The 11,804-nt window shown below is 54.4% G+C and overlaps 3 protein-coding genes across 4 annotated transcripts; all 3 read left to right on the top strand.

Annotated features, from left to right (window-relative positions):
• Nucleotides 1-261: 261 nt before the first annotated feature.
• On the top strand, nt 262-1,991 carry KRP23_9447 (uncharacterized protein; the record flags this gene model as incomplete). The annotated part of the gene is made up of 2 exons (XM_067895003.1): nt 262-832; nt 901-1,991. The coding sequence occupies 2 exons, from the start codon at nt 262-264 to the stop codon at nt 1,989-1,991; spliced, it is 1,662 nt and encodes a 553-aa protein (XP_067742626.1).
• A 230-nt stretch (nt 1,992-2,221) lies between these two features.
• KRP23_9446 (Dynein assembly factor with WDR repeat domains 1) lies at nt 2,222-8,227 on the top strand (the record flags this gene model as incomplete). The annotated part of the gene is made up of 1 exon (XM_067895002.1): nt 2,222-8,227. The coding sequence occupies one exon, from the start codon at nt 2,222-2,224 to the stop codon at nt 8,225-8,227; it is 6,006 nt and encodes a 2,001-aa protein (XP_067742625.1).
• Nucleotides 8,228-9,389: 1,162 nt separating this feature from the next.
• Nucleotides 9,390-11,648, top strand: KRP23_9445 (uncharacterized protein; the record flags this gene model as incomplete). 2 transcript variants are annotated; one of them, XM_067895001.1, is made up of 2 exons in its annotated part: nt 9,390-9,842; nt 10,230-11,648. In XM_067895001.1, 2 exons carry the CDS (start codon nt 9,390-9,392, stop codon nt 11,646-11,648), a joined length of 1,872 nt encoding a protein of 623 aa, XP_067742624.1. The 2 variants fall into 2 exon arrangements, with proteins under 2 accessions (XP_067742624.1, XP_067742623.1); XM_067895000.1 differs by lacking the exon at nt 9,390-9,842 and having other exon boundaries at nt 11,232-11,648.
• Between the last annotated feature and the right edge of the window lie 156 nt (nt 11,649-11,804).

Here is an 11,804-nt window from a genome sequence, read left to right as displayed (position 1 = left end):
TTACGGCTGCACGTCGAAAGCCAACCATAACGACGAGATCATAGAGCGGTGAAAATAACTCGGGCGTTGAGCCCACGACGAAGTACTCCCGCCACGAGCAAGAAAACCAGTTAAGACACGAATCAAGGATGTTTCAGGACAGGTTCAGGCGAGTCCGTTTCCTGGCCGTTGACATGTCGCCCGTCCCTGAGTCGGAGAGACGCGAGAGATGTCGAAGTTGTACATTGCCGTGGGCAGTTTCCGATAAGCTTTGGTGCTGGTATGAGGACGTCCTTCGTGGTGCCCCGTGAGGCCTTTGACAGTGTCTTCAAGCCCTTGAAAAAGAGGGCGCGCGGCGACAAGTTGCGGCCATCACGACCATTGCTGTTGCCATTGCTGCTGTGTGTCCCCCTGGTATTAACGCTCTGGTCAATTTCAGCCGAGCTCTCCCTGTTGACACCAGGTTTCACCACTATCAGTGCTGTTCAACGCATCTTGAATGATGCCGAAGAAAGTTCTCCGGTGCTGGATAGCACCGATGAATCTCTGCTGTTCAACGCTACTTTCTACCCAGAAGACTTATTCAAGATTGACTGGAGTAAGCACATCAAGGCTAGTGACATTCTACACGAAAGTGCACTGCATCGTGGATGCGTCAACCACAAGAACAGCATCATCCCGTGGACGTTTGGACGCGTCGGTCAAAATCAAAGTGAAGAGCTCGACGAGCTGGTGCACCGCAATGACTCGGATCTACTCGAAAGGCTTCGAAGATGCCCGGATGTGGATATTTTACTGCCTGATCACTTGCGCTCCTTCGGCTACTGCGAAGATGCAGCCGCCTACACCAAATGTACGTTGACGTAGAGCTTGGTGAATGGCGACAAGGTTCTAATGCCTTGTATTGTCACCTTTATGCAGTTCTGGAATCGAGGATGCTACCGCAGTGGGTCTTGGAGCTCCAGTTTGAAGATGCTGCTCGGAATCGCTCGATCACATACCACGACTTGTGTCCGCACACGCCGATGATCTTCTTCAACCACTACTGGGAGGGAGCACTAGACGCACCTAACTGGCCAGCAGCTAAGCCATTCTACCTCATGCCCAACATCGAAATGTACGAGCTGGAGAGCATGCACTACTGGCGGGCCGACGTTATTTTGTGCAAGACAGCGCTGTGTGCTCGATACTTGAGGAAGTGGCTTAGTCAAGAGGGGAATCCTCGAGGCACGCGCGTTGTTTACACGCGTCACACGACAACGAACCTGGCACTGGCTACCAAGAGTGAATTGAGCGCGAGGAAAGCGAACGAACTGTCGAGCAAGAACTTTTCAGACATTTCGTTCTTGCACACAGCAGGCAAAAGCATTCAAAAAGGGACGCGGCAAATCTTGGATTGCTGGCTGGGCCAACCCGAGTTCCCGCGGCTGGACTTCTACATGGACCAAGAGCTCTACGACGGCGAGTTCGGCGACTACGAAGAGCGGATCAGTGAAAGTAGCAACATTTACCTGCACACAGGCCAGTTGTCGTCTGGAGAATTCGGACGCGTGGTCACTCAAGGCCGCTACTTCTTGTGCACCAGCATGATGGAGGGCTACGGACACTATATCAACCAAGCGCGTTCTGCAAATGCGTTTATCATCACGACGGATGCTGCACCTATGAATGAATTGATCACGCCGTCGTCGGGTGCACTGGTCAAAGCTCGAACGATCGCGTACGGGGAGCAGTTCATGGGTGGGGTATCTGACAAGGAACACGCACTACGCAATATCTCGGGACTCGTAGCAAAGTTTGAAAGAGAGGATGTGTGTGACACTGTCGTCAATCTCTTGAAGAACTCGACGTCCGAAGAGCGGGAACTGCGCGCCAACCGTGCGCTTCAGCAATATTACTTCGACACGGTCTTCTTCGCGCACAAGATGAACGAGCTGCGGACTTTCGCTCGCGCCATGAGCCACCCAAGCCTTCGTGGCAAGATTCTGAACGGCGGATCATCGATCGCGTAGCTGGTAGTGTGTGACAAGCTCAGAGCGATGAAGAAACTCGGTACTGACCAAATCGAGCTCCCTCCATGGCTTCGAAGAGAGACAGATAGATAACGTGTATTTCCAATTGAATCATGCTCGTATCCTATTTTTCGAGGCCGACGGTTGACCCTGTGAAATCGATCGTTGCTTGATCTCAGTTTGCGTCGAGCGTATTGCAGCTGTGGCAGGCTCGATCCGACTCGTTCACCATGGACATCATGATGCGTCTCAAGGGCGCAGGCTTCTCGGCCATCGCGAACGCATTTCGTGAACGTGAGAAGAGATTGGGTGGGGGTTTGCCGCTTCTGGACTTTGTGGAGATTGTGCTCCCTGGACTGCCACGACCCAAGACAGCGGAGGAGAAAGCCGCCAGTGTGAGTGCACTTGTGGACCTCTTCGAGGACATTGACATCAACGGCGACGGCGTCATGGAGTTCGACGAATTCACCAGTTTCTGTGTCGATGCTGGCATGGTAGCTATGAGGTCTCAAGTGGGTACACTCAAACATCGCTATGAGCGAGATGCCAAACATGCTCTGAAGACGACAGCAGCTATGACTCCTGGGCCCGACTCGAACTCGCATGGCCCCACGAGTGTCAGCTCGATTCTAAACCCTCTCAGCACGGAGATCGAGAAGCTCAGGTGGTCAGCAGGCTTTCGGATGTTCCTTGTGCTGGAGAATGCGGCTCGGTCGGTGAAGCTTTTCACGAGTGAGGGCAAATTCGTGACTGAGGTGAGTGTAGGAGGTGAAAAGCAGACCCAAACAAGCCCAGGATCCAATCTTGCTATGCCCATCAACGATGTTCTTCTCGTGGGCGATGGCGTGGCCTTTGTGACTCCTACCTCTGCAGCGCCCCCGTCAGCTTCTAGCGTGTCGGTTCTCGATGCTGTTTTCATTTACCGCTACCAGTGGCTTGGCGTCAGTACTACAGATTTTGCCATTTCGTTCTACGACATGAGTGACTCGAGGAAAATACCATCGACAACGAGTTCGTCATCGGGCAGAAACTTTGCGTTGCTGAAAAATCTGGGTCTTACGACGACTACCGCACAGCTGACGCTGCGCTTTTGTGAGTCTTCAGCACTACTCGTGGGCTCTGGAAACGATTTCGTGGTGAACATTTGGAAAGTTGTGGATGCCGAGACCAAAATTCTGTGGCGACGTCTTTCAAGTCACACGGACCTAGTACTAGACGTTCTTGAAATCCCAGTGCATGACTTGCTGGTAAGTTGTGACCTACGGCACAACATTCAGCTCTGGGATATTACTGATGGCCGCCCTCGTGGCTCTCTTAACGCCCATGAGCGCGGCGTCCGGCAGCTTTGCTACTCCACAGACCATGATCTGCTTCTAAGTGCCGGTTTTGAATTTGAGGCTCTAGCTTGGGATTTGAGTTCTCGTCAAGTGGTGCTCAAGTTGTCAGGCCACCGTGCCCCACTTATTGGTATACAGCTTGCACTGTTTCAAACGGAGCGTGCTATCACTGGTGACTGCCAGGGTGTGTTTAAGGTCTGGGATATCACTAGAGAGAACGCAAGCTCCTCAGTTTCTAGCACGTCACATGCAGTACAGCTCGAGTCCGTCGACTTGGGAATGCCGTCCGTGCATGTGGAGCCAATTTCCTTTGTGAGCATGCATCCTTACAGTCGGAATCTCTGGGTTGCCACATCAGGAAGCTGCACGCTGCAACACCTTCGTAGTGTACGGGTTCAACAGTTCGATGAAGTTCCCCTCCGTGCCTTTTACCACTACTCCGCCAATAAATTTGCCGTGGTGGCTGGCTCTGTTTGCAGTCTTTGGGATGGCGAGACAGGCTCTTGCATCCAGGAGTTTACGCACGTCGGCAATGTGGGTATCATTGCTGGAAGCAACAGAGCTACGAGTACGTCACAGGGAACGGTAGCCAAAAAAGAATCTTCGTCCATGTCATCATCGCGTTCTACTGCGATGCTGACCGCCCCATCGGACCCAGCGACGTCAAAATCAGCAGCACAATCGAATCGCTCCGAACCTGGAACGGAGCTTCTGATCTGTGCGCACGATACAAAATGCAGGAAACTGGTAGTGGTGTCGGAGTTAGGGGCAGTAGGAGTTTTCAACTGTCAGAATTTCGTACAGATGCGGCACTGTCAGGAATCGTTCTTGTCGAAGCCTCGTACCCAACGCAAAATTTCTACAACCGGCAAAGCCGCACCAGCGATGAGCTCCGCACCATCGTGCGCTGTCGTGGGCGTGGACTACTGCTCAGAGAATAAACTCATTATTGTAACAGACGCAGGAACCAGCGCCATCATCGTCATTGACGATAATTCTAACCAGGAATTGTCGAAAGGAATTGGCGTACTGCGTCGGCTCATCAACATTCCTGGTGGCATCTCCACCAGTGCCTACAGCTTTCACGTGTCCATGATAGCTACCGTTGCTGCTGAACCGGAGGGAATGACCATTTCACTTTGGGACTTTGAGACGCTCGCTCACCAAGCAAACTGCCGATACAGTCAGGATGATCCTATCTCGATGCCAACCAGTAAAGATGGATCCACTTTGAGCATCCAAGTGCTGCAGTTCTGGGCTGAATTCCCCATCCTGCTTGCTGGTGATTCGATGGGTGGTGTCTACTTTTTCGCTGTCATGCCACTGCTGCACGCCTACACTGGTAAATTGTTGCATGCTTTTGCAAACGATCTCGGGACCAATGCTGCCACACACCGCCGACGAACCCGCGGAAAATCCTCCAGAGCTATTCAAGAAAGTCTCAACGAAGATGGAGATGAAGGTGAGGATGAGAGTGACGATGAAAAAGCTAATAGCACAGAAGCTGTCACGGAGGCGGCCGAAAGTGCGGCTCGAAAATTGTTGCTGAACACGAAATTGTTTCGGAAGAACGCGTTGACAACTATTCCAGTGATGAAACCCGAGTCTGAGGCTACAACGAAAGCAAAATCACCGATGGAGACCTCATCCGCGGTAACGTGTATGAAAGTGGTGTTAGATGAGGAAAATGACCGCTATTTGCTGTTTGTGGGGGATGAACATGGCAGTGTTGGGGTTTGGGACACAGCCGTGATGATGCGGAGACTGGCGCTTTCCAAAATCCCCGAGATCAAGTGCAAGTATTTACGTCGCGGATACCAACCAAAGGCGATGTTTTATCGTGACTGCATGAAGGAGACAGCTGACCCTGATGGCAGCAGCCCTCCAAGTCAAAGAGACAAGCATCGCCAGGCAGTCAGCCAGGGATCGTCGAGTGACTGGAGGGGAGCCATGCTTCTAGGAGACGATATGGAGCACATGAATGTCCGTGCATCACACATGGACCTCAAAAGACTATCGCGGAGGCGTCAAGAAAATCGAGGGTCTCGCCCTACGACTCCACTAAGCAATGGTAGCAATACGCCAAAACTCCCAGCTCAGCAAAACCAAAAGAACCGGTCATCTGCTCATGTGAAAGAAGCAGCAGTGGTAAATGCCGTAGCTGCTGCCGAATTCTTATTAGGCAAGGGATCGGCTTTCTCCAAGCCAAAACATCGGTCGGCACGAGGTCTGAGTGTGACTCAAGCAGGTGCTACGCCTGAGTCAAGTACGTCGAAGTCTTGGCCTGGTAGCGCCTACTACGAAGCATTTCCGCGGGATGTGACGCTTGTGCGACGCTGGGAGGCTCATGTAGATGGACTTACCAGCCTGGAGATCAGTCGGCATCCAAACATCGTCGTGACGTGTGGACTGGACATGCGTGTGTTTGTGTGGGACTGGGATGGCACTTGCCTCGGCAAGTTGTTCGACCCCGACAACCAGGGATCATGGCCGTGGCACTTCCGAAAGGATAATGCCACTCGAACGAAGGAGCGTGACATACTAGTTCGTGACTTGTTACAGGAGCTCGAGAGAACTCCTGCTGAAAAAATGGAGCTACGCCGTCAGGCGTTGTATGCCGAGCACGTAGGTCGCCGAAACGTGAACGATCTCCGTAATGTTAACGCCATGCTGCTAGAACATATAATCGCCAAGAATCCTGAGATCAAGATGCTCGAACAGGAGATCACAGCAAGAAAGGAGCTCCCAGAAGCAGTCTCGACAGTTGCCAAGTCTTCCAAGTTTCGAGAATCACGTGCCAAAGCAGGAACCCTTCGGACACTGGCACTACTACCGACAAAGACGAAACCAGCGCCACCGGCAGTAAGTACTCCAAGGCAATCTTTGCGACTGCAGAGCCTAAGTCAGGTGGGCCCGCTTCTCCACGAGGAAACTCTCGGACGCAACATATCGACAGCACCTGGTGATCCACCGCCCTTCTTAGAACCGGGGGACCTCAAGATGGACAAGACTTATCTCGAGAATGAACTCTCCATCACGTGTCCAACATCGTCCTCCTTACTAAACGTGAAATTCAATCGAGACACCGACGTTCAACAACAAATCCAAGCCGAGTACCAACTAGCACAACAAGCTATCGCCACTCGCTCGACACTCACACGAAAAGCGCGGGAAATGTATAGCAACATGGAGGGAGTTCGGACGCGCCACAGCACTCATCGACCGCCTTCCCAAGACGGAATTGATGGCGTCGGAGACCTACTCGAGGCATCAGAATTCTTAAAGCGCCACCTTCCACCATCAGCACTTGCTGTGCGGCCCCAGACAGCCCCCGTTCGTGCACTAACCAGCAGTAGCAGTGCCGGACAGATTGGTCTACGCCGCCAAAAGGAAACCCCATTGCAGCGACTGAAGATCTCTGTCTCGGAGGCGACACTTCCACCACAAGAGAGCTCGCCGACAAACGTTAATCCAGAAAGAAGACCAAGCAGCTCAGGACCAAACGCGTCAGGAAGTAATCGTCGCAGAAGCTCGCTCGACGAAGTCTACATGGAGGGATTTCATCGTCATCGCCAGCAGCTACAGCAGCACAAGGAAAGAGGCTTAGCTGACAGCGTCCCGGAGGATACGGCAATCGACAGCGATAAACAACCACCGAGGCCACTTCACAAGCTGCGCGAAATCAATCAGATCATCGATAGAGTTCAGGGATACTGCAACGACACGGGTGGAGACCAACGTCGTCAGTCTTTGAGACCTGGCACGGCTCCAATAGTTCCCCGGCGCAGTATTTCGTTGTCGATGGATGATCCTGTCGCGGCTTGTTCTGAACAATCTGTCCACGATATTGTGACACCGGAAGCAGACGCTGAGGTGCTGCGTCAGCACCTGGAGGACACCAAGCACCGCATGCAGGAAGCTTTGCGTGGGGATAAGCGCGTACCACACCGACAGAATTTGCGGCGTTTGCGCCAACAAGCTCAACAGCAGCAGCAAAAGCGGCGCATGAACGGCTACTTGCAGCAAAAGCGGCGCGAGCTCACGACCAACATTGGCAACGTGTTCAAAGGACTTCAGACGGCACAGACACTTGGTGGCGCCGGCGAGGAGACCGACGAAGGTGAAGAGCAAAGTTCAGACACAGGGCTGCCTAAAGTCAGGGGCAAAGTGTCAGACCCGATGTCACCGAAGCTGCTGACTGCCAAGAAGACGTTCGGCATGTACAGTGTGCAGGAGGTCATGTCGGTGGTTCGCCTGTTCTGGTCCATGGACGCCGATGGATCGGGTAACATCACGCTGATGGAGCTGCAGCGATTTAAGACCATGTTTGACAAGCTGGGGTACCACAACCTGCTCTCCATCTTCCAGACCATCGACTCGAACGGCGACGGCCAGGTCTCTCTGCGCGAGCTGCTCACAACCTGCTTCTATTACGCCACGAAGAAGCAAATTGACGGCATGCTTCAGCTCGCGAAAGTCGGCAGTGTACGCGCGTTCCTCTTAGGAGCGAACAGTGCTGGCAACGGGCCCGACACGAACGCGGTGTCGTCTCACCACCCGTTCATGGGCGCTGGCGGCACGTTGTTGCCCGAGCACCGACACGAGTTGATGGCGATTTTCCGCGTCTTCGACCTTAACGGAGACGGCGGCGTCAGCATGCAGGAGATCATGGAGGCGCTGCGGGTGGACGACGACGACGTCATGGCGGCGGTGATGACCCGCGAGCACGACAAGGCCGGCGGCAGATCGACGGACCCGGTAGTCTCGAGCGGCCTCACCCGCGAAGACGTGGAGCAGCTCTACAAGGAGTTCGACCGCGACAAGGACGCTACGTTAGACTTCGACGAGTTCGTGGCCGTCATGGCGAACCTCTATGCACACAAGCCGAAGCTTCGGTAGGGCGTCAACCGACCTTCGCCTCTACGCGCGACAGAGACACACGAGGTGATTGAGGTGATCCCTCTATCGAAAGGTGACCATTGTGCACTGTCGACTTGAAGCGGGTGGATAGAGTAACCTGCAACACAGACAAGTTACTGCCGCGTGGGATCGAGTACATGTAATACGTGGGCCCACTGAGCAGAGCTGGTCGCCGTGTCGATCTCGCGGAGTGAATTATCGGCTGCGACAGCGCCTGACGCCAGCGTCTGCGGCTGGATAATGCAGAGCAAGTTGCAGACGATCATGCTGGAGAGCGACGGCGCGATGGCAAACCTGAATAAAAAGTTCAAGACGGTCCGACCTCAGGAATGGAAAGCCTCAAGTGGGAAGGTGTCCTCGAAAGATGGCGGCGGTCGTTGCCTCTTCGACGTCACGAACCGAACGGTAGCACACGGCGTACATGTAGTGGATAGTATACCATGTACAATATTGCTAGCCGAGCTTCTGGTTATTGGTCAGCATTAGTTGTATCCGTGGCAACGCAACTTGCGTCGCAAGTGTATGAACAAACCTTTTTCACGCGTCGTTCGTTCGTGCGCCATCTTCGTACCGGTAACACAATTCGGTGGGCGGCCAACGTTGTTGAAAAACGAATTCCGCCTGCCCTTTTGTGAACATTTTTGCTCTCCTGGGGTGGGGAGAACCTGTGGCGCCGGGCGTCACAGCAGCGCTCTCTCGTAGGATGCATCTTGAGATTTACCCGCGTCCGAATGGACGACCCGAGTGCTCGAGTCAAACGATTTCCACCTTGAAGCGACTTTTATCATTTCGCACTCGAATTCCACAGGGTTACATCCAGCGCTTAGGTAAAGCCGCTTTCAAGTCCGGCTACCATTTCGCGCCGCTTTACCATCCTCGCTTGAGAACTCGAAGGCAAAGCCCAAGCACGAGCGTGCAATGAGCCCGACGCACGCCGCCCGATCCTGTTGAGCTCGCCTTTCGATTTGCCTTCCCTTTGGGCCCCCTCAACTTCGCTATGCGAGGCATGAACAGCCGATGTTAGTTCTCGAACAAAGAAGTGCAAGAAAACTCGAGACACCTCTGTGCCTGGCTGTGCGCTGTCGACCCCATTCTCCATCTTGCCGACAGGACCGCAGGGCATTCGTTGCGTGGACGCGTCATGAGCCACCGGTTCCCGATACAGGAGGCGGTGTTCCCCAAGCTGCAGCTGAACGAGTCCGCCAAGGACAAACTGATCAACACGGCGCTGATGCAGCTCACGCGGGCGCTGCGCGACTACGACAAGTACCAGAAGTGGCAGGCGTCGCGGCCTCCGAGTCTTCGGCATCAACTTCATCCGGCGATGTGGAAGCCCGTCAAGACGATGGAGCAGCTCACCGTCTACCGTCGAGTACCCGCAGACGACGCAGTAGTCACAGCCCCGTCAAAAGGAATCAGGAGGCGAGCACGTAGTAGGACGCTCGAGGCCATGAGACTCGCTCGCGCTACAGGACAGGACTCGGTCTCGTCGGCCCCGAAAGAATCGGTCACGGATGATACATGGTCGTTGATCCCCAACCGAGGCTCAGGACCAACGGCGAACACAGATTGGAATATGCCGACGCTGCTCCAGGTAGGAACCATCGAGGGGACGTTAAACGACGTCATGTACGGCACCGCTACGTTCGACGCCACTGGAACGTTGATCAAGTCTTCATACACGGCTGAAGAGGTCGTGGACGCGGACACCTTGTACGAGTTTCAGGGCCCCACTCCGGACGAGCCGTTCCGGTTCCTCGGATTGAAATGGGTCGTGAAGGCTACCTCGCCTGCAGTCAAGGCTTTTGTATGGCCTCGCGATCTCACGTTTATCGCGGCGACAGGCATTTTGAACCGCCAGGGTGGCGAACGTGTTGGGTATCACCTCATGCACTCGGTGGATCTCGGCAAAAGTTTCGGTCCTCTCGAAGGGAAGCGAATCGTGCGTGGTCGCGTATCGTCGTGCTTCCTTTACCGTCAGACGTCCTCGAACACCGTGGACGTGTACATGAAGACCAACTTCGAGCCGAATGGTTCGGTCCATGAGAGCGTGGCGCTGCTTTCGGCGGCGAACAGCCTCACATACTGCTTGAAGGCTGCGCTATGCGCTCAGAACAAGAAGCTGTCGTGGCTGCTAACTCACCCGAAAACTGATGAGACCGAGGCCGGATCTGCACGACCAAGCACTGTGCGAATCAAGAAGCGCAACGACTGCGGCGTTTGCACCAGGCCGATTGGGACTTTTTCGCGAGGGCACACCTGCCGTGTTTGCAGTGCTCGCGCGTGCTCCACCTGCTGCGTGAAGAAGAAACTGAGCTTCCCGGGCCCGGGGTATAAGGCGGTTGACCAGCGCTCGGTTGCGATCTGTACGCACTGCCTCACGCATGCTCGGAAGCTCAACTCGTTGGACATCGCAAAGCAGGAAATCAGCGAGCGGAAGCGGTTGAGTCAGCGTCGAGGCACCCTGCGAGGAACTGAGGCCTCTAGCCGCAGTACTCGCAGCCGAAGTAACAGCCGAGTTGACGGCGTTAAGCTTAGGCGTGGAACAATGAGTGGGCGTTCAAACAACGAACGAGAACAGGAGAAAGCAGACGCGGAAAAGGTATTCCTCACGACCCCTGTTCGCAGGGTAAGCCGGACACCACGTCAAACACAGTCTCAGAGAGAGATGGGGTCGAATGCGAAACCAGCTTGGGATTATAACTCGGAGACTGAAGACAACGACGATGACGACAACACAGTGGTGCGCTCCAACCGGGTGCTGATGCATCTGGACTCGCAGCCACTCACCCGTACAAAGGATACTACATGTAGAAGTCGTAGCAACAGCAAGGGCCCAATCAAGACTATAAGGACGCCGAAGTCGAGGAATGCGGATTCAGCGATTCCGGTGGCAGCGCGCAGAGATATATGGGACGTCGACTCGGAGGCGGAAGATGAGGACGACTACGACTGCTCCGTGGTGAGCTCGCAAGCTGTGTCGATGCACCAAGAAGTGCCCGTACAAGTTGACGACTCGCTTCCCGAGGCAGTGGTGCAGTACGCGTGGGGAGCGGTGGTGCCCTCTCCAACGAACAGGAAGTCGGTTGGGTCTCCCGCGGCGTGGCCGTCGCCGCCATCGTCCCCGTTGCAGTCCCCCAAGCCATTGCTGCAAGAGACCGAGGAGTCTTGGCCGACAGCAGAAGGTGAGCGGGCGACGGTGTGGACACCGCCCACCATGCCGCGCACCACACAAATCCCTCGCATCAACGCGGGAGCGTCGACGTCCGAGGTGTTGGCCCAGTTCGCTGAGCTCTGCAACGCTGCCGAAAACGTGTACCAGGCTGCGAGGAAGGCCACCATCACGCACTTGGACCCCCGGCCAACCACCACGCGACTCGACATGAGTGCCGTGGACTAGGAAATACTACAAACTACTGAGCTTATCAATAACAGAGCTTATCAACAACAATCGATTTTTATACCCAGCAATGCTCACTTCAAAAATGTATGGTACTGCCACGATTAACGCTGCGTACACATGTATCAAGATGACCAGTAATACATGAAAACAACT

The sequence above is a fragment of the Phytophthora ramorum genome, assembly GCF_020800215.1.
Source record: "Phytophthora ramorum isolate Pr-102 chromosome Unknown Phyram_PR-102_s0008, whole genome shotgun sequence".
NCBI classification, from domain to species: Eukaryota; Oomycota; class Peronosporomycetes; order Peronosporales; family Peronosporaceae; genus Phytophthora; species Phytophthora ramorum.
Note: the sequence above shows the minus strand (reverse complement) of the source record. Positions and strands in the feature narration are given on the sequence as shown.